This window comes from Mastigoproctus giganteus, chromosome 11 (genome assembly GCF_048544385.1).
Source record: "Mastigoproctus giganteus isolate SK-2022 chromosome 11, ASM4854438v1, whole genome shotgun sequence".
NCBI lineage: Eukaryota > Metazoa > Arthropoda > Arachnida > Uropygi > Thelyphonidae > Mastigoproctus > Mastigoproctus giganteus.
The window spans coordinates 55,534,488-55,558,202 of NC_143585.1; the positions used below are offsets into that span (position 1 = coordinate 55,534,488).

The 23,715-nt window shown below is 36.9% G+C and overlaps 1 protein-coding gene across 1 annotated transcript in view; it reads right to left on the reverse strand.

Moving 5' to 3' along the window:
* The window catches only part of Iswi (nucleosome-remodeling ATPase imitation SWI), a 473,510-nt gene that overhangs the window by 141,671 nt on the left and 308,124 nt on the right, over nt 1-23,715 (reverse strand). The window contains exon 16 of the mRNA XM_090385082.1: nt 22,445-22,564. Within this exon, the coding sequence (XP_090241208.1) occupies nt 22,445-22,564 (120 nt within the window). The remainder of the gene's footprint in view (nt 1-22,444; nt 22,565-23,715) is intronic.

A 23,715-nucleotide genomic window follows, 5' to 3' on the forward strand; every position in this document is an offset into this window, starting at 1 on the left:
AAGAAAGCAGGCATCAGTGATTATACATATTACACTTAATCCAGTCAGGCATAAGGCAGACCAACCAAACAATATATACACTATACAACTATACATTAAGCCCAGCTCTCAGGGACCAATAACAATTACAAATACACCATATTCCTGTGGCTTCCAACAAGGTGAAAGTTCACAAGCATGAGTTCCCCAATCAGTAAGTTAAAACTAAGACGATCAATAACAATACAATATTTACACTATAACAATTACATAATTTCTAACAGATATGACTGAATATTTGCAAAAAGTATGGGATAAGGAAAAGGTATGGAAAAGATGAAAGTAGTGAAAAATCACAGATGGATTTTTTAGAAAGAGAAGACAATAAAAATTAAGCAAGAAAAAAGATAAAAGATAGTGGAGGGTGCAAAATGGTGTTGCCTGCTACACCCAACAAGGTTATCATTATGCATCTAAATTACAAGGAGAAGTCTTAACTAATATAAATCTTAATTATTACACTAAAAATAATAACAGCAATATATACACCCGACAAGAGGACAAGGGGGAAGTCTAACTAATAAAACTCTTAATTATTAAACCACAAGATTCAAACAGCCATTTATACAAAATGTTTAATTTATTAATTGAACTTTATTATATGTATGTATATACAAGAAAATCATGTTATATATGGGATCAGCAGGTGTTCACTTACATCCGCGGTTTCAGCCATCCACGGTAGGTCTTGGAACGTATTCCCTGCGAATACGAAGTCTTACTGTATATCCACTTTCTAACTTTTTTTTTCTTTGATAAATTTAATTTTTCATGTTTCATTTGCAATAAATATCCCCCCCCACTTTAAATTATTTCAATGCCCATTCCAACGAACATTTTATTGAAATGTCCTGCGTGTGTGTATTCAATGTAACCCTTTAAAGGTAATGTTTAAAGAGTTACATACGAAAAGAGGTATACAATGGATGAAATGGTTACAATGAATGCAAGATTAATAAATCAGGTGACAGATGCATTTAAAAGCACAAAGCAGCATTAAAGGATGCAAGAGTATATATAAGTTGTATTAATATATTGAATTAAGTATAGTCAGGCCTCGTATAGTATGATAGTTGTGTTCGTAGAAACGCTCGCAATATAAACAACAGGCCCTATGGGAAAAATAGGACCCATAGTCCTATTTTTCCCATAGGGCCATAGGAACAAATGTGTGTTCAATCTTGGGTGTGGACCACCCAAGATTGAACACACATTTGTTCCTATTTGTAACCAAAACATTACCAAACACAATAAATAATCGTAATAAAATATTTTCGTATTTTATTACAACTATTACATAATGCTTTTGCTTCTATCGTAAGCAAACTTGTTTTTTGTTTGATTTTCTATCCAAACAGATGACAGCCATTCCATCTGTTCCAATTCTTTGTGTCTTAATCTAATGGATTTTAATTACACTTTGAGTTGTTCCTGCAATGAAAGTTGTTTTCATTTTCTCAGCATTCTAATTCTCGGTGTTGCCTCATTTAGGCCTGTAGCACGTGCAATATCACATGGTATTTCATTTCACTCTAAGCATTTCACAATTTCATATTTTTATTCTATCGACAGAGGCTGTTGTTTGTTGTTGTTTTGGTTTTTATGAGCATTAGCAACTAAGGCCATATTGCTCCGAGATATGCGGTGGTCATTCCCTGACCTTTCCGCATCCTCCGTATTTGGTGGTGACGGGCTCGAAACCCAGTCTAATCAAGAAGCGTGTGCTACGCACTACTGCTCCTTCCCACCTGGCTATGGAGGCACCTATCGACAGAGGCGGACTGGCCATAAGCCTTACTGGGGAAACCCCGCGCCGGTGTGATTTTGGCCATAAATGCTAGTACGAGGCCACTAAAAATTTTCCTGGGTAAGAATTTTTGACCCAGTCTGCCTCTGTTTATCGATATTGCTTTTCTTTTTTCTCTCTGAATCTGTAGTGTCTTCACCAGGACGCTTCCTTTTCACACCTTAAGTATTTTACTCATTTTTAGGGATTAAAGCACAATTACAAAATGAGGAGGCACGCTTGAAACACACAAACAAAGCTGTGCGCGTGAAGCAATTGAATAAACAACACTGTAAAGGCAGAGACACTAGTAACACCTCACATTTTATTAAATGCACATTTCTGGGGGTTACTACCATAAAACAATAAAAACAATTTCCAGTTGTGTTTCTGCTAATGGAATCTGTTATAAACTGGTAGTAAACTCGATCTAATTGCATTTACGATAGTACCAATAGCTGGAATTGTGTGGGTTTTTACGTTATTATGGCGAAATGTGTTTTCCCTTCACTGATATAAAAAACAAATACATTTTCAGAATCTTCTCTTCATTCTTATCGTGTTCCGTTCAGTTGGGGTGATTCCGCGTTCAACTGCCATTTCTTGTAAACACAAAGGCGAATCGTGCATAAGCGAATTCGGTTTGTGTTATTTATGATATCGTTCCCCTATTTATAAATCGTGTATGATTGAATTCGTGTAGTGTAAACACGTGTTATACGAGGACTGACTGTATGCATAAATGGATGTGAAAGTTGTACAAAGTGCCAGTAACTAGATGGGTGAGGAAAGTAGAACAAGAAGTGTAGTAGATTTGTGAAAGGTGAAAGAATGCTATCCTAGAGATTATGATGAATTAAGAAAATTAAGGACTGAACTGCCAAGCCAATATAAAGTGGCAGAACTGTAAAGTAAAATTAATATATAAAAATACTAATAAAATGCAAATAAAATGAAAATAAAAATAAAATGAAAATGGTATAGCTGTCATCAGATATGGGGAGAAACATTTTTAGTAAATGGCCTAATAGAGGTGATGCAAAAATGCTACTACACTTCTTTTTCTACTTTCCTCACCCTTCTAGTTACTGGCACTTTGTGTAACTTTCACATCCATTTATGCAGACTTAATTCAATATATTAATACAACTTATATATATATACATTATATATATATACATACACACACACACAGGGTGTCTCAAAAATATTGGTACAAACGTTTAGCGGAGGTAGGTAACATCTAAAGGAATGTGAATCGCATAGGAACCCATAACCGGAAATGTCACTGTAAGTCGGTAGACAGCGCTGTTCATCAGTTTGCGCGAGAGAAAATTTCTGGTTGACTCATTCAAGCAGTAGTCTCCGCACGAAGAGCATGCATCGATATACGAACTTTGAGCTGGCAGAAATGCACCTAGTGTATGGATTAGCAGAGGGCAATGGACGAGCCACTCAATGAATTAATGGAGAACGCTTCCCAGACAGACATGTACCGGAACACCGTTTGTTTGCGTGTGTGCATCAAAATTTGTGCGATTATGGGTCATTTAGAGGTAACAGGAGTAGTGTGGACAGACCATGTTCGACGTGAACTCCCGCCATGGAAGAAAGTGTGTTGAATGCCGTCCAGAATAATCCTACTACCAGCACACGTGGCACTGCCTCTGCCTTAGGAGTGTCTCGTTGCAGTGTACAGCGTGTCTGGCACGACGATTCCTTACACCCCTTTTATCTCCAAAGGGTTCAGTTATTGCTCCCCCAAGATCATCCTGCAAGTGTAACTTTTGCGCAGTGGTTTTTCCAGCCTATGTTTTGTTCACGGATGAGGCTTATTTCACTCGGGAAGGCTTATTCAACCAGCACAATGCTCATGTGTGGGCTCACAACAACCCACACAGTGTGCGCCCCATGCGGCACAACATCGCTTCACAATAAATGTGTGGGGAGGTATGGTCGGTGACTGCTTAGTCAACCCATACCTGTTACCATCCCGCGTGAACTCTGCTAAATATTGGATCTTTCTTGAACAAGTTCTACCAGGATTACTTGACGATGTTCCAGCAAATGTGAGACGCAACATTTGGTTTCAACATGACGGGGCGCCTGCCCCATTATGGAAGGTGTGTGTTCGTGACCATTTGAACAGGCGTTTTGGGCGTCCATTGCCTGGCCCCCACGCTCACCTGATTTATCGAGCCTTGATTTCTTTCTGCGGGGGGCCCTCAAATCTATCGTGTATGAATTGCCTGTGGAGACGAAAATGGATCTCGTGGCGAGACTCGTCTGCGCTGCTGCTACTGTCAAAGAAACTCCAGGTGTGTTCGACCATGTAAGCCAATCCATGCTGCATCGGTGTCACTCATGCATCGCGTCTCATGGTGGAACCTTCGAGTATCTGTTTGTTTGTTGTTTGTTATTTGGTTTTTAGGAGCATTAGCAACAAAGGCCATATTGCTCCGGGATATGCGGTGGTCATTGCCTGACCTTTCCGCATCCTCCGTATTTGGTGGTGAACCCCTGTCTAATCACGAGTATCTGTAACATCACGAAATGCATCCATCTCGTACTCCATTGTTAATATTATGTCAAATTAATGTTTGCCACCAATTACTGTCTTGTGTCATTTCTGCTTCTTGTGCCTCTGCTACTACTTTCCCGTGACATTTCCGGTTATGGGTTCCTATGCGATTCACATTCCTTTAGATGTTACCTACCTCCCCTAAACGTTTGTACCAATATTTTTGAGACACCCTGTATATAATGTTCATATAAAAATTGGAACATATATAATGTTCCGATTTTTATATATATTGCTTCTATAAATATATACAGTGGATTCCGGTTATTTGGGCCACCGGTTAATTGAGAGCAGTCTTTTTCTGTTCTTTAAGATTTGGGACAAATCTTAAAGAATAGAACCCAATCGAGAAAATATCTAGTTTCGGCATTTTCCCAATAAAATAACGAAAACCCAATTAAGGGTTCACTTCCCTTAATTGGGACAACGTGCCATTTAATCAGGGCAGGAGACCACAGCACTCGAGATTACCCTACAATTGTCCCCGACCATACCACATGGTTCGGTCAGATTTCTGGAGGTCACAACAATTAAACAATAAAAAAATTTGCAGTCCCCTGTTTATTGGACCTTTCTGTTAGTGCAATCTATTATAAACAGATAGTAAATTCGATCTTATTGAATTTGCGATAATACCGATAGCTGGAATTCTGTGGGTTATTAAGGTGAAATGTGTTTACACTTCCATGAAATCTTCAACCCAAGCATGATACTAAGTACTATAGGTTATAATACCTCTTGTGTTTGAGGTTTTCATAAAAAAAAAAAAATAATAATTGAAAAAATAAAAATAAAAAATCATCATAAAAAAAGAAAAATTTTCAGAATCTTCTCTTTATTACTATTTTTTAAGCTTCGTAATTTATTACTCCGTTCTCACTTGCGCATATTGTGCTACTTGCAATTTGTGTGTGCTGTGTTTTTTGTAATTGATTGCTTATCTTTTTTACTGTTTTAAATTTTAACCCCCACTCAGAAATGTCAACTAGTTAGTATGTACATATTACAGTATGTATTAATTAAGCCATGCACATAAGCTTAAATTTATTTTTATTTTGCTAACCCTGTGTAAAATATTCTTCTGATTTTCACGTATCATTTAATTGTTTGGCAAGGTAATAAAGTGTAAATTTGTAATTAATACATCTTTACTTTTATAGCCTGTGGATAATATTCCTTCTATTTTTGCTAATTAGAATCGCTGTTTAATAGAATTAAACTTCAATTCACAAATGTTGTAAGATGTAAACCTTACATAGGTATATGTGCATATAGAATGATACAGAGGGCGGTGATATAAATATATATATATATATGATCGTAGCGTATTGATTGTATAAAGCCTAAAGAAAAATTAATAGATGGTAAGATTCTGATTGGTATAAATACAAATTTTTAGAAAGGGCAGAAAGAATACATATCTTACACAGTGGTTTTATTAATGGAATGAGGAGAATTAAGTCATCATGTTAATGGAAATGTAATCTGTAAATAAGACTATTCTTGGAAGTAAAAAAAGTGATTCTGACGAAAGTAGATTAACGGGAATCGTTGATGTAAGTGGAAGAAACAATGGATGATAAACTACAGGGGGGCTAGACAACTTACATGGAGTAGAAGGGTCACAGAGCTCGAGGGGAGAGAACTTAGTAAAAGTAATACGGAAAAACAGTGTCCGTAATGAGTGAGATTTACAGAAATAAATGAACAGTCATGGCTGTTAAGGAGACATCCGGGAATAGAGTTTTAGTAGTGAGAGGGGAGGGGGAAGGGCCTGTTTAAGTGTACCTGCATGAATTCCAAAGATGGTCAATGCAATAGGCATGACTAAAGGAGGTAGGTGGATCGGATTGCTGGCCAGAACATTCTGGCAACTTCGAAACAGTATGACATTCTCCGCTATGAACGTAGTACCGTCCAATCAGATCGGATCCAAGAAAGGGATTGAGGGCCAGCAATTGAATTAGGAAGAAGTTGCTGAAAAATGGGGGAGGTGATTGGCCAGGAAGTAAAGTTGAGAGAAACAAAGAAAAAAAAATAAACGGGAGAGAGACAAAAGTTCGGATTGGGGCAGAAACAGTGCGGCAGTCAGAAGGAAAGTGCCGTCAGGTTAAGAATGCAGCTATGTAAGTGGGGTTAATTTTGGGAAAGAGATGTGAACGAAGAATGCAGTAGTGAGAAGCAGAGTAGGGAAGACAACAGAGAGAAAGGGAATGAAATACGAAATAGAGTGAAGCAATTGAAAGCTCAATCAAATTCTACTTATGTAAGGAACGGTAATTTGAGGAAGGAGAAGGCCAGACCAGTACTGTGCAGCAACCACTAGGAAGACTGCTAGCCATAGGAGCCCTGAAGGAGAGGATCTTATTGATGTAATGAAAGGAAGGTTAGCAAAGATACCAAATGTAAGTCCTTTTTTTTTTTTTTTTTTGATTATTATAGAAAATCTAAAACATGAGTAAAACTGATGGCCCTTTCTGTTTCTGGAATTTGTACCGAAAGAAGTAATAAGTAAACGTATAACAGATTTAAAAGCCAGGGAGTATCTTTGGTAAAATTAAGAATAAAGAGTGATATTAAAAGATGTGTAAGCCCTCTATGAACTAAAGGCAGTGATCTGATAAGGATTTGTAATTCTAATTTATTACCAAAGAATATTAAAAACGGGAGAATGTTATGTCATCCCTAGTACTAAAGTGTTTAAGAATATATAAGTGTGTACAGAGACTTTAGGCGTCAATCTCATAAAGTATAATAGATTGAGAGAGTGAGAGAGAGAGAGAGAGAGAGACTGTGTTACATAAACCATAATCTAGTAATTGTAAGGGCTATTAAGGCCATAAATACATACAAGTAAATTTGATAGTATTCAGGGGTGTAGAGACTTTGAGAGGATTTGTGTTCCAAAAGCATAAGTCTGTATAGTAAATCTCAAGGGATATATATATATATATATATACATATGCGCACACGCACACACACACACACACACACACACACACACACACACATCTGATAATACAAAATAAAACAAAAAACATAAGCCAGTAGTATGGCAAAAAACGTAGAGCGAAAAATTAACATAAAAATAACGTAAAATAAAATAAACAAACAGGGAGGGGGGGGAGTAAAGGTAAGACATAAACAGTAGCCGATAGTCCCCTATATAATTTAGCACTTTAATTCCAATTAATAAAGCAATATAAAATTTAAAATAATGCCAATTATAATATAATTTAGCGGTACCAGTTCCAAATAATGTGAAATATCACCAAAAAGGGGGTTAAGAACTACTAAAAGAAAAACAAAAATATCAAAATAATAGACTGACCATTATGTCCCATATCAACAGAGGACCACGAGGCCAATAATGGTCATGGAATCGCTGCATTTCAATTGCTATACAAATTGTCGCAAAGGCGAAAAGATCGAAGAACCAACCACCCATTCCTCCTCCGATCGATCCACCAATGCAGAGGATTTGCACAGCGGTGGTCCTTATGCAGCAAAAAATAATTTATAGAACAGACAGCACTGCAGATCAGAGCCATTTTTAAGCCATTTAACTTTTAAGTCATTATTTAAATATATATATACACATATGCACATACAGGCATTTCTCGCTTTACAAGTTTTTTTTTTTTTTTTTTTTCAAGTATCAAGTATCAACAAAATCAAAAATATGAAAATTAATTGCAAAAAATGAATGTTAAACATTCATAAATACCACATTTCAAACCACGCGCATAACTATATAATCATATCGCGAAAATATCGTAATGTGAACCGAATAACACATTGTTTTTTGGTAATTCATTCCACGACCTCGGAAGTTCAAATTTTCGCTATATAACTCTCTAAAAGGTCGTTTTTATAGTGTAAATTGTATTAGTTACCAATTAAAATCATTAAAATGCACTACACTTTCATCATTATCATATGTTCTGTTATAAGAACCAATTTTGAATGGCTTTGTGATATTTTTCTAAAGCATATTTCTGGAGGTCACAACCATAAAACAATAAAAACAATTTGCACTTTCTGGTTTATTGGGCTTTTCTGTTACTGCATTTGTGAAAATACTGATAGCTGGAATTGTGTGGGTGAAAACGCTGGTGAAATATGTTTCCCCTTTACTGAAATCTTCAACTGTACAAAAAACATAATAAATTTTCCGAATCTTCTCTTCATTCTTTTTCTTTTAAAACCTTCGTAAACTTGTTACTCCGCACACATTGTGTTAGATGCAATTTGTGCGTTCCGTTAAAAAATGCTCATGCATGCTATTGAAATTTATAAAGAAAAGAGAAGATTACCTTGGAAATAAATGCCTCTGAAGAGCATTTCTGAAGAAGACGACTCCTTGTGCAACAAACCAATGAGTGCCGAGCCAGTACTGAGTTATCAACGAGTGTGCATTTAGTCGATGATGATGAAGAATAAACATTCTTTAACATTTGTAAGTCATAAATAATTTCTCTATTATTATAAATTTGCTTGATTTTACAGGATATGTTTTCGTTTCTTTGGATAAATCAATCATTGTTTAAATTAGCTAACTAATTTCACTGTTGATAATGTAACCCCTATTTTTAACATATGTGTATGGGAAATAAATTCCCGCTCTACGAGTGCATGCTAGGAACGAATTAACTTGTAAAGTTGAGAACAACCTGTATATATATATATAAATACCAATTATAGGTGTAGAGAAGCTAATTGAGATATGAATCATCTGAGTCAATAATTTTATTCCAGAACAGAAATGTACTCGTGCAGAAGGTATAGAGTGAATTGTAATTAAATTGTATATATGTCAGTTCAATATTATATACGAATATTTTTTTTGAAATGGAAATTAAATCTCTGTTTTCCTTTTGATTACCATGTCTATGGAGTCCCTTTACTCAAAGAGAAAAACACACAGCCCAAAAATACTACACTGATACCACCTTGGTTGGGAAAAATAAGAAAGTAAAACCTCAGAAACTGGAAACTTCTGATCTGAGTATGTAGCCAGGTTGCTTTGTAGGCTGATCCTATCTTTGGAAAAAATTTGGCTTAGCCAGCAGTCTCACGACATGATCACAATGACCGGCGCTTATTACATATTGTATAGTAAAAGGTACTTTACTATGGCGAGTGCATTGTAACGTGATTTGATTATACAGAAAATCAATTGTAAAGCTGTATTTTTAACTATTTATGTGAAACTTCACATTATTGGGGGTGCCATTAATCAGGCCGAAATGCACTGATGTGCATTTGAAAAATGCACATCAGTGCATTTTGGTTGATGATGTGTCCCAAATAACAGGAATCAACGGTGTGTATATTTATATATATATATATATATCTTCTATACAGTAATACCCCGAAGTTACGCGATAGGTGGGTCCGACGAAAATCGCGTAAGTCGAATTCGCGTAAGTCGGGGTACAACTTTGCATATAAATACATATAAATTTTGCTTAATTGGGACCAAGGACTAACAAAAACACTAGTTTAGAAGAAAAATATTAATAAAATTGCAGTTCTTTATACATATTAATACAAAATATGTATTAAAAAAACAAATGACTTACGTTAAAAAGTTATTTCGATGTCGATGGCTTCATAAAATCTAACAAATTCGTCTGACGACACAGCGCGTTCCTTTTTTTCACGCAGAATTTCTTCGTAGCAAGCTAATAATTTTTTTATTCCTTGCTTTGTAGCTATAACACGTTCTTCGTTGGAGTCTGTTTTCTAAAATTTTTAAGCCCTTTACAATTGAGCCCTTTTCAATTTTCAACCTGTCAAGTTTGCAATTGTCATGTGCTTTTCGCCGTTGCTTCATTTAGGCCTGTAGCACGTGCAATATCACATGGTCTTTCATTTCGCTCAAAGCGTTTCACAATTTCATATTTTTTCTCTATCGACAGAGGCGGACTGGCCATAAGCCTTACCGGGGAAACCTCGGTGGGCCAGTGTGATTTTGGCCATAAACCATAGTATGAGGCCACTATAAATTTTCCCGGGTAAGAATTTTTGATCCAGTCCGCCTCTGTTTATCGATAATTGCTTTTCTTTTTCTCTCTGAATCTGCAGTGTCTTCACCAGGACGCTTCCTTTTCACACCTTTTAATTTTACTAATTTTTAGGGAATAAAGCACAATTACAAAACGAGGAGCACGCTTGATACGCATAAACAAAGCTGCGCGCATGCAGCAACTGAATAAACAACACCATAAAGGCAGAGATACACTATTAACACCTCACATTTCTAGGGGTTACTACCATAAAACAATAAAAATCCAGTTGCGTTTCTGCAAGTGAAATCTGTTATAAACGGGTAGTAAACTCGATCTAATTGCATTTGCGATTATACCGATAGCTGGAATTGTGTTGGTTTTTACGTTATTATGGTGAAATGTGTTTCCCCTTCACTGATATAAAAAACATAAAAGCAGCAAAGTTGAATTTTGTTCATCTTTCGCTCTCAATCTCCGCCATCGCACCGGATGTCGATAACATATGAAAAATGACCTTGAAGATAGTGGGCGGCAGCGTTGCCAAACGAAAAAATCAAGAACCGCGTAACTCCGAGTTCGCGTAAGTCGGGGTAGCGTAAGTCGGGGTATTACTGTATTCAGATTTTGCATATTTGCCATTCCCTGATTCGACCTCTTGCTAAAATTGCCCTCCCATATCTGAATATAGTGTTATTTATTTATTTACTTATACATTCCTTCCCCCCCCCCTCAGTCTCAGTTCATTTTTGTACTGGGTTTTTTCAATTCTTTCGCCTGTTTAACCACTACTTCACTTCCACTTTCTACTAACCCTTAAACTTCTCTTAGTTCAGACACCATGTTTATTTTTTTATTTCCATTTTTACACACTTTATTTATTCTACAAACCACACATTATTTATATCCATTTGCTTCCTTTACTGCTGCACTGAGCATTTTAGAGTATACTATATCAGACACTATAACTTTTGTTATTTTCCTTTTTCTGCTTATATCGTTTCTTTACTGTTATATATTACTACTATATATATATATATATACACATATTAATTTAATTCAATACATATAACATAAAATGGAGGTGAATATCCACAACCTACAAAGGATCACCAAGGATATAGCTAATTTCATATAGTGATCGCTAAGGTATAGTGTATATCTCAAACTTGATAGCTAAGGTATAAGGTAAAACTATCCAGCGGAATACATATTATTGCATTAGCTTAGTATAGTATTGTATAGTCAAGTACAGTAGTACAGTAGATTAATCAAAAAATTTATTAATCTTATTAATTTTCATTGTTAATTAATTTCATCGTATTTCAGTGGAAATTATGCCCCAGACTAGAGGAGAAAAGCAATGTGCACAAAGCAGCGGCAGTGCTGGGGCTCGGAGGAGAACAGAAGGGGGCCATTCTCCAAAGCATACCTGCCTAAAAAAATGTGCAACGTGAAGTATTTGCATAACTCTCTGGAACAGACAACACAGTGGCAATCTTCAGGGCAGAATGTGCTGGTCCCACAGGAGCTAGTTATTTTCGGTGACTCTATTGTCAGGGAGACAGGAAATATATTGTGCAAAAATCATAGGTGGAATAGGAACATGGACAAAAGTTGATGATGTAGAGCAGATATCATCTTGTAAGGGCACAAAAGGTGATATTTTTGTAGCACTACACATTGGCACTAATGACATTAAGAGTAGGGGATCTGACGACTTACTTAACAAGTACAGGTCAATGTTGAAAAAAATTCGCGAGTTAGGGTTAAATTTGAAAATGTCTGCAATTCTGCCCAGGCACGATAGGATGGAGTATACCACGACAGCCTTGTCAATCAATTTGTTCTGAAGAGATTGTGCTCATAGGTTAGAAATTTTTTCAGCACGGTGTGCTTGCTAAGAGGAGAGACTGTTTCTACAGGGAAGGAATACACTTAAATAGAAAGAGTGCAAGAACATTTGCTGATGCTATGGAAGCAGTGTTAGGTGTGTCAGAAAACTGCTAGCTCGGGGGAATTCACAGACTAATATATTAACGGTAGCCAAAGGCAGAGGCCAAAGTGATTCTTGCACTGCTTCTATTGTAATGAGCAGAAGCGTAGAGAGCAAGTTAAGGAATGTAGAATTGGAATTTGGAGAGTACAATGTGTACAGAAAGGATAGACACGATAGAAGGGGTGATGCTTAGCTGAGGATTTCAAGAGCTGCTGGGAGCCATCATGGAACGAGTAAATACATGGGCTGTGTTAGGATAACTAAAAGAAAGAACAGGTGCATGTATACTTGTATGTACACCAATGCTAGGAGTATAGTAAATAAATTTGACGAATTTGAAGTGCTGATCAAGACATCAAAAGGCTAATGCTGTTGGGATAACAGAGACATTGTGTCACACAGAGATAAGGAATGCAGAATTGGAATTTGGGGAGTACAATGTGTACAGAAAGAATAGACAGGATAGAACGGAGGAGAGGTGATGCTGTTAGTTAACCCATTACCAGCCATAATTGAATTTAAAAGAAAAACGCCATTTTCTCGCTTAATATTAGCTAAAAGCATTCAAATGAAGACATCGTAAAAAATTTTATTCAAAAAATTCCCTGGTTACAGAAAAAAAGTACGTCCCATATTTGGGACGTTGGCTGAGAATAAGAAATATTTAGGAAATTAGACAAAGGGGGGGAAAAAAAAAAAAAAAATTCAAAATCAAACAATGGTGTTTTACACTATGTATCAAACATAATAATAAAAGACATTTTGTGTGAAAGGGAACAAAACATATGTCATGTAGGGGTACATCACATTTGTTACAAAGTCTCTTTGTTTTTTTACCACATAGCCGGGTGGGTAAAGTGCCTGCCTAGCAACCGAAAGGTCGCAGGTTCAAATCCCGCCTCGGGCTTGGATCAAAGTACTGCAAAAACCTTGGGAGGTGCATTATGGCCACAGAAGCCGATGCGCCAACAACTACCAAAAAAAAAAAAAAAAGCATCTTCGTTGTGTCATTATTGGAACTACCAAGTGTCCATTGCCATCAAATCTGACGTCCATGCTCACTCATCCACCTAGAAGTTTAGACTTTTGTGGACCCGGCCTTTTTGAACCAGAAGAAGTTGTTTTAGAAAGGTAGGTCAATACTACTTTCCTGCATACATCCGGAAGCGATACCTTTTCTTGAGAATTTGCAATTTGATACAATCTCCAAGTGTTGACAATGCATATATCTAGGAGTTGTGTGAATAATGGCCACCACCATATTTTTGAACAAATTCTGATTCTATAAAGTGAAACTTGCTTATCTAACATGTCCACTCCACCCATATGTCAATTATATTCTTGTATGACCTTTGGTATAGGAATTTGAATTTGCTTTCTGTCTTTATAGGAGTAAAGTCTAGTTTGTCCTAATGGCTCAATGCAACTGTAATTAGTGGCAAGTGAAACCGGTTTATTATTATTCCATTTTAGCACAAGTACTTCATTTGATTGGTCGATTCTATAATCAAAATAGCCCCGATCCTTCTCTTTTTCCATTTGCTTGCTAGAAATCAAAGGACACATTTCCGGTTGCTTTCATTCTCAGCTCTCTAAGGTGGCACATTATTTCATGGCTGGTGAAGAAATTGTCAAAAAAAGTTCATGTTTTTCATATTGGTCAGCAGGTATTGATGAAATTAGGTTTGTAATAACTCGCCCTCCAAACGGTCCCTCCATTTTCTCACTTTTGCCACAGTATGTTTCAAAATTATATAAATAACCGCTTGAACTACATAAACACCAGAGTTTGTAACCAAATTTGTTTGGTTTTCCGCGCATAAACATTTTTGCAGAATGTCGCCCATAATATCAAATCATCATTTCATCTACTGATAAATGGGCGTGAATCACGCCAAATTTTAAAAAGTTTTGCTTTAGCATATCAAAATATGGTCGTACTTTGAACATTTTGTCGTTTATATCAAGGCGTGAATTTTCCACTAAATGGAGATAAATTTTTATTTCTTTGAATCGTTTTCATGGCATCGCATTGTATACTAAAGGTATACCAGCATCCGGGGCTTGTTCCCAATACATGTCCTCTTGAGGAAGTTAGTGATAACCACTAAACAATAGAACCCCAATAAAACTTCTCAATTCATCGGCACTAAGCGAAAAATTTGGATCATTTTTTTGTTGTTCGTACAATGTACTTTGCTCTACTATATGATCAATAATGCCTTGAGAGAAAAACTCTTCAAAAATTTCAACTGCGTTTTACCGTATAACAGAGATGTAACATTTTCAAAATTATTTTGGGAAAAACTGTTCGTCTCAGTGTACTGTATTTGATTCTTTGTCCACTCTGGTGTTTTTCCTTTTATGTGACTTGTTTTTGCAACTGTTTGAGAAATTGATTTTTTGTATTTATTGCGAGATTCTGATAGGCTTGAAAAGCTTCCTGATGTACCTTCATTACGCGGAAGATGATTCGTCATTTCACACAGCTTACATTTTTTTACAGCCAGTGTGTCATCATCGCTGCTCAATTCAGATTCGTCATTTATAGGTGTAAATAACTCTAGGGTACCTGCAACATCTTCCACTTCTTCTCCTTCAAGATTATTTTCTTCAAAATTCTCTGTGTCAGTTAGCTCATCAGGATCTGGAAGAACAATTGGAACATCAACGTCGTCATTATCCATGTCCTCCCTAGAAACCTTCCATTGGATCAACTATCGCCAGTATGGGTTCCGTCAGTATAGATTCACTTGTGATATTCTGGCTTACATTATCCATTTATACACAAATTCAATGGAAAAGTATGGTGAAACATAAGCAGTTGCTCTTGACATTTCAAAGGCTTTCGATCGTGTTTGACATTAAGGTCTTCTAAACAAGATTCCATGTTATGGTTTGCCAACTGTTTTTTCTAATTAGTTATCCAGTTTTCTCTCTGATCGCTCACTGAGGGTGATGGCTCTCTGTCTTCTAACTTCTTCACTAATGCTGGTGTCCCCCAAGGTTCAGTTCTTTCCCCCACTCTTTTCCTCTTGGATATTAATGACCTTTTTACATTGACTGCAAATCCTATCCATAGTTTTACCGGTGATAGCGCATTGCATTCCACTTTCCATTTTGAGAAACCTTGCCCTGTTCAATCAGCTTTAACTTCTTGAATATCCGCTACCAATTCCTTAAATGCCGATCTCCAGGTAATTCTGCAGTGGGTCAAAAACAACTTAGTTGATTTCAATCTTTCTAAAACTCAGTCTTGTCTTATATCTCGCAAAAAGGATTCTTCTGCTCCTATGCTCATCTTTGGTGACACTCCGATTTCTAGGAAAAATGATATATCTCTTTTGGGGATTACCCTGACTTCTCATCTCTCTCTTGGCACAAGCACATTACAAATAGTGCTTCCTCTGCATCTAAAAAACTTGATTTTCTCTTTCGCTCTCAGTGTTAATTTTCTTCCAAACAGCTGTTCACTCTGTACAAATTGCAAATCCGCCCTACCATGGAATATTGTTCCCACATCTGGAGCAGTGCCCCCAAAACCTCTCTCGGGCTTCAAGATTCCATTCAGAAGAATGGCAGTTAGGTTAATTAATGACCCCTCTCTAACAGAGTCTCTCAACTCACTCTCCCATAGATGTACTGTTTCTGTTGCATGCCTTTTCTACAGATACTTCCATGGGGACTGTTCTTTTGAATTGGCTTCTATAATTCCCGCTCTTTCTCTTTCAGAACAGGCTGAACACATGCCACCACCAGCCAACATACAACTTCAAACTCACAGAACCAACTTTTCATCTTCCTCATTTATTCATTCAGCTGTGGCTTTCTGGAACAACCTTCCTTCATACGTATTTCCTGAAAATTACAGTCTACAGAAGTTCAAGTCTAATGTCAACAAATATCTTCTTTCGTCTTCTCAACATCCAACCCAAGCATGGTACTAAGTACTATAGGTTCTAATACCGCTCGTGTTTGAGGTTTTCATAAAAAAAAAAATAAATAAATAAAAAAAGAACTACCATTAAATTACCCGGTTCCTTTAAGTCTACCTGTAGCTGTTGGTCCCAGATAAGTATGCTGCCTGTGTTCTACGTGGTAAGCATGCCTCCTGTGTGCACCCTTAAGCAGGTTGGCAGATAGAAATGCTATATGGATACAATTCAGTGAGTGAACGGGTAAGAAGGAAGGGGATGAATCAGATTGGTTCACTTCATATCAATGGTTCGACTGTCGATGATTCTGCTCAGGTAGCTGACAAACTGACGATTATTTTTTCACTACATTCATACTTGAGAAAATGTTTACGGAAGTGTAGGCCAGAAGTTTATCAAACTCTAACAAGGAGCTAAAATGATTTTGTAATAACTGAAAGTGAAGTGGAGAGATATTGTTGAAGTTAAACCTGAGAAAGGCAGCTGTGACAGATGGGATCTAGCCAGTGATAACAAAAAAGGCAGCAGCAAAAGAAGTAAGCAAAACCTTAGCCATGATTACGAAGAGCATCCGTGATGGAGAGATCCGCATAACTGGGAGATCAAAAAGTAAGGGAGATCAAAGGTAATTACAACCCTGTTAGTTTAACTTCGGTTCCAGGGAAATTAACGGCGTCACTGGTTAAAGAAGCACTGCAGGATCATTTATACAGGACTGCAGTTATAGTTCAGACACAGCATATGTTTGTTAAGGGGAGGTCTTGTCTGACCAATTTGATTGGATACTACGATGTGGTCACAAAGAAAATGGATGCAAAAAATAATTTTGATATCATATACTTGGATTTTAGGAAAGCTTTTGATACTGTTGCACATAAAAGACTACTGTACAAATCGGAGCAGTATGGCATTAAATGGCAAGTTGCCACTATGGATAAAGGAATGGTTGAGTGGGAGAAGACAGAGAGTGGTAATCAATGGACACTGCACTTCATGGACAAATCTTATTCGTGGAGTGCCCCAGGGTTCAGTTTTGGGGTCATTGTTGTTTTCTGTATTTATCAATGATATTGATGATGGTATATCAGGCTTAATGCCAAAGTTTGTAGACAATACGAAGTTTGGCAGGGTTGTTAATGACAGTATGCCACTAAAACAGGATCTAGAAAAGTTGGGCAGATGGGCTGATTGGTGGCAATTGAAGTTTAGCCTTGACAAATGCCAAGTACTGCATATGGATAGCAGTAATCCCAGAGTAATGTACTAATTGTGCGGTACTACACTCAGGGTAGTGGAGAATTAAAAAGACTTGGGGTAATTGTGCAGTCAGATATGAAGTTTTCTGAGCAGTGCGGGCAAGCTGTCAGAGCAGCTCATCGGGTCTCGTCAATGACAGATAGAAAATTTGCTAGCAGGGATAAATAAGGAGGTGATTATCCCTTTGTATAAGCCAATAGTCAGGCCACATGTTGAATACTGCGTACAGGTCTGGAGGCCTCATTTAGGAAGGATGTAGAGCTCCTGGAACAAGTACAGAGAGGGACAATGAGATTGGCGAGATGAACAAAGGGTTGCACTTATCAAGAAAGGCTATATAATTTGATTGAGGCATATAAGACTTGGAATGGATTGAGCAAGCTCAATGCTGATGCGATTCTTCTCCTTGTCAGATTACATACCTGTGGGGGCATAAATTCGAATTGAGGAAAGACAGTTGCAGAATAGGTGTGCAGAAATTTGCCTTACCCAGCAGGTGGTGGATTGCAGGAACAAACTTCCATCTGTCATTGTGGAAGTAGACAGGTTAAGTAAATTCAAGGAAGAACTGGGCAAACTTTGGGAGCGAATGGATGGATGAAATTGGAAGGTTTATTTTTGGCTGATGCTGTATAAGCTTGCTTTCTTGCATCATATACCTCTGCTAATGCTAATTAATGACTTTGACTAGGCATGGTTGTCTGTGCCAGACACTGGCATAGACTAAACAGCCATGTTTGAAAATTGTAAACCTGTTGAGGTTTCCACATCAACTGTGACTCACATATACTGACACTAGATCAAAAACCATATACACAGTTCATAGGGTTCTGTCAATTATATATACAGGAATTTCCCCAGCAGGGATAAAGTGATTATCTCACTGTGAAGATCAATGGTTAGGCTGCACCTTGAGTAGCCTTGACAAATGCCAGGTCTGGAAACTTCATTTTATTGTAGATCTTTTCTAAAATGAGAAATATTTGGAAATTGGTATAGAGAAGCACAAGAGATTGGTGAAGGGAACAAAATGGTGTGGGTGCTCTTATGAAGAAAGGCTTCGGTTATGCAAATTGTAGCATCTGGAGAGCAGGTAGTTGTAAAGAAATCTGACAAAGTTGTTTAAGTCTTTTAATGGATTGAGCAAGCTCATTGCTGATAGCCTTCTTTCTCTTGTTCAGAGTACACACATAAGGATACATAAATTCCCACTGAGGAAGGATGGTTGCAGGACAGAAGTGCTGAAGTTTGCCTTCAGCCAGACGGTGGTTGATTGTTGGAACAAACTTCCATCTGATGTTGTGGAAGTGGGTAGTTTGAATACATTCAAGGAAGAACTAGGCAAACTATTGGAGGGGATGGCAGGTGATGTGGGCAAGTTTTTTTTTTTTTTTTTTAATTAAGTCCACACTGCACTAGAAATAAAATTTTACTGACAACATGCACATTTCATTTTAAAATATGGCAGCAGAATTTGGCAGCTATGCTAATGTTTAAAAGCACACCTGCCATTTTTCTGAAGCCAGATTTCTGGAGGTGATTCAGTGGGAGAATTACTTGGATCGATGTATAAACTGTGGCGGGATTTACTTTCAGAAACTTTTGGCTTGCAGCTTGTATAATATAAAGCAGCTATAAAAGATAGCTGTCTATAGATTTCTATTTGGATTGTCCTTTAGACTTCAGCTGAATATGACTGCTTCTAGTAAGATACTGTAGCAGAATTTGCACCTTTTCAGAAATGATGACAGACTTGGCTGTCAAGAGCATTTCCAAATGTACCAGAAAGAGATCTGAATTGCTGGCCAGTCAGACACAGCAGAAAAGGATAGCATGGGATAGCTATAGAGCAATGAATATTATTGAAGCTTACAACGGGTACAAGTTGATCTGTAATAGTACCACAAATAGGGTCAGGGAGGCATTCTCTAAGAGAGCAAAGAATGGAGACAAGGAGTTTTTCACATATGTGAATACAACAAAGAAGAAAGCTAATCAGATTGGACCTTTGTTCACTGGGTGTGGGAAAGTCTTAGATAACCCAGCTGACGTTACGGATGCATTGAATAGGCACTTTGCATTGGTCTTTACTGACTTTTGACTTTTTGTGCTGAGAAGAAGATGCACGAGTGAGGCTGAGCCATATGAAATTAGTGATTTCTTATAGAGGACTGTTTATTAGAAAAACTTTTGAGAATAAAGGCAAGTAAAGTTTCCAAAGTTGATGGCATGTACCCAGTAGTTTTGGGGGAAGACCGCCAGGGAGTGCAGTGAACCATTGAGGTTAATTACGAGGGCATCATTCGATTCGGGAGAGATTCCTTTGGATTGGAGAAGTGCCAACACATATAAGGCAGTTCTAAGAGCAAAGTTGGTAACTACAGACCAGTTAGTCGGAGTTCAATAGTAGGAAAAATCTTACGGGCAATGATTAAGAGTGCAATCCAGAAACACTAAGATAGATATGATATTCTGAAGGACACACATTATGGTTTTATTAAGGGAAAATCATGTTTAACTAACTTAGTAGGCTATTTTGGCACAGTTACTCATGAGCTAGGTGCAGGGAACAATTTTTACACAGTTTATTTGGATTTTAGCAAAGCATTTGCCTCAGTCCCTCATGAGAGGTTACTGTATAAGCTTGAACAGGCTAGGATAACTGTAAGGTTCTAAGATAGACTGCTGGGTGGCTCCACAGCAGAAGGCAGAGATCAATGGATATTCTTCAGATTGGTGCAATGTCAGCAGTGTGGTCCCTCAAGAATTTGTTCTGGGACCACTGTTGTGTCTCATTTTCAAAATTAACATCGACAAAAGGATAGAAGGCATTATGTCAAAATTTGCAGATGACAAAGATTGGTAGAGTCTTTAAGTTTCCAAGCAGCTTTCCTTCAGGATGACTTGAACAGACTTCAAAGATGGCCAGGGAAGTGGCAGTACTGAAACCAACCTAGGCTATGGGTGTCAGATCCCAGCGAGATAGCAGTCTTAAGGACCTGTAGCATCACTGGTACACTATGTACAGGTGTCTAAAGTCGAAGGGCATTGTTAAATTTTTGATACAGCTGACTCCTTAGTGACAACCAGATCTAGGATACTAGGCCCAAGGAAGGGTCCTTGCACACTCTCTTGGATATGAAGGGATAAGTGAAAGTTTGTTCAAAAAACTGTTTATAGTGTATTTAAGGTCCACATATTCCCATCTATAAGAGGTGTGGTGAGCCCATAATTAGAAAATCATGCTTACTAGCCTATTCAATCTGTCTAAAGTAATTTTTGTCATACTCCTCAGTCATTTGGCATGTAACATACTCAACTATTATTTTCCCTTTACAGCAAGTCATTTCACACCGTACTAACCCAACATCTGTATTACTTTAATCTAACTCATGGAATATTCTTGTAACCTTCAGGCGATTTGAGCAAAAGCATTACTTACCCACCCACCCACCTCTCTCTCTCTCTCTCTCTCTCTCTTTTGAACAACGTTCACTTGAAATGAAATTCTTCATCTTACCTCTTTGTGTGGCACCATGTCTCAGTAAACTTAATCAGCATTAGCTCACTTGATCAAGCTGAAAATTCATTTAATTTGTTCATAATACTAGCTGAGTTACTGGAAAGACAAATTAACTTTCATACTTTACTGCTTCTGACATTGCTGATAAGCCCCTTATAATTACTTTAAAGTTATTTTTCTCAGGGCTTTAGAATGCTGATAAATTTTACTTTATTACAGTCTCCTTCAGTGTTTAAAGGTCCAACCCACTCTGAGAGTGCTTGTGTGCAAGCACTCTGAGTTTTTTTTTTTTTTAGTATTTTTAAATATCTGGACACCTTTCTTGCATTGCGCCTAGGACCCAAGTTGAGAATAATTCATTTAGTTTGACACATCTTGTTGATACCTGTACCTGTATCAAGGGATGGCCTTATCATTTCTTATCAGTAGTGTGTGTGTGTGTTTGTGTGTACGTGCACAAATGCACATGCTAACTTCATTATCAATGCCTTCAAGGACAGAATTAAGCAAAAGACCCTTCCTTTTCCTCATTCCCCCCCCCCCATTTACAAGCTTTAACGGCAGCTATAGCATTATTACCACTTTGATAACAATGACTAACGAAAGAAATGCACTGTTCCAAAGAAAGGAAGAATCACTTTCTAATTACAAATTTGGCTGCTTCACCCCTGTTCCTTATATGTGAATTTTATTGCATGTATTTACCTTTGACAGTGTTTTTAGTAATAAGCATAATCAAAGTTAATTTGCATAACACTGATCAAAATGTTCCTTATTTATATATTTTCCATTTCCTTTGATACTCACAATATGTAGATCAATGTTTTCTTGAAAACATTTACAAATCAAGTTACTTATGACAACCCTTTAATATGATATTGGCTAAGTAATTAAATTTTATTCAAGAAATCATTAGTGCATTTATTTTTAATTAAACCAAAATGTTTCCTGTTATACTATAATAAAGCTAAACAATATTCACTCTCTCTCCCTCTCTCATATAGCTACAATAAAACAAGATAAAAAACTGTTTGCAATATCTACTTTCTGTGATCATTAAAAGGATGAAAATAAGTCTGGCAGAACTGAACCACACACGGCACTTCTAAAAAAATGCCAAGGGGAGGGATGAAATAATTAGTGCATCTCTACACCAAATAATCTGTTTACTAGTTATAACTACACCATTCTCTACAAAATTTACCATGCCTATGACACCCAATCACTAAATGATTCTCTGTTTATTTAATCCATAAATGTTATCTATAAATAATTTTTATTACTGTTTCCAAATTAAGATAAAGGAAGCTTACCTTTTGCTTTTCCCTATAATCTTCTCCTTCAAATCTATAAACACTCTCAGGAGTATCGAGAGTAAAATTTCTTAATGAGCTTTCACCCATAGATTCAAGTCGTTTTTGAAGATCAACAGTCTATAAATATAGTTTAAAATTATTATTATTATTTTTTTAATTTTCAGGAAAATACAAATTGGCAAGTATTAATGATATTATAGCAATTAGCAAGTATTAATGGATGTAATCACAATTGGCAAATACAGCATTCACTGTTATAATGCAGTCACACATACAAAACAAGATTTTGCGTTTTCCCTATTATATTAGCCACAGATTTTGCCATGTGGGTGCTGCAATTTTTCCATTCTTCCCCCCACCCCCCTCCATATTAATTGTCCAGCACTGAAATACAACAATCAACTACCTAATTTTTCCCGGTAAATCACTGCCTTTTGCTATCTACAGCAAGAATAAGCCTCGGCTGTTTATTTCTGTACAGCATGCTTGTAATAAGTATTTGTGTACGTTTTATTTTTAGTTATAGATTAATTTTTCAAGACATGGAGATTTTGTAATGCCTGCCCCAGGTAAACAAAAGAATTCTGTATATTGATAATTCCTCATTTACAGCATACAGAATTCTTTTGTTTACCTGGGACAGGCATTACAAAATCTCCATGTCTTGAAATGAAATTGTAGAAGCTTTAATTAAGAGTTAGGTATTCTGGAAGGGACAATACATGAAAGAGTAGCAGAAGAAGGAAAACTAAATTCATTCCTGGAAAAGGATGATGCTCCTCCTTGCCATAAAGTAAGAATTCATCTTGCTGGCCAGAAAGGAAGAATATAAGGCTTTCAAAAAAAAAAAAAAAAAAAACTTGGCTGATTGTTTGTACATATGGTTTTTTCTTCAAAAGAGGAATTCAGATGTATTGGTCTCAGGTCCAACATGCAACCTGCAAGCAGAAGTTTTTTTTTATGATATAAAATGTGAAGGACAGTTCCGTGCAACAGTTGTGTGGTTTTGGCATTGGCAAAAATATCACAGAACTGGTGAAATAACTATACGAGGAGAATCAAATCTTGCAAAAGTAAAAATGCCTTACAATTTCAGAAAGAAGTACAAAGAATAATAAATTGGGAAAGCTAATATGATGAACTGCTTTTACCCAATGAAGTACAGCCTCCACACATACCGCTTTAATTGGGGATGTCAAAACAGAGAGCTAAGTGAACTGCTAGCAGAACAGAAAAATAATGTAAATAATTTTAACTGATTATAGCTT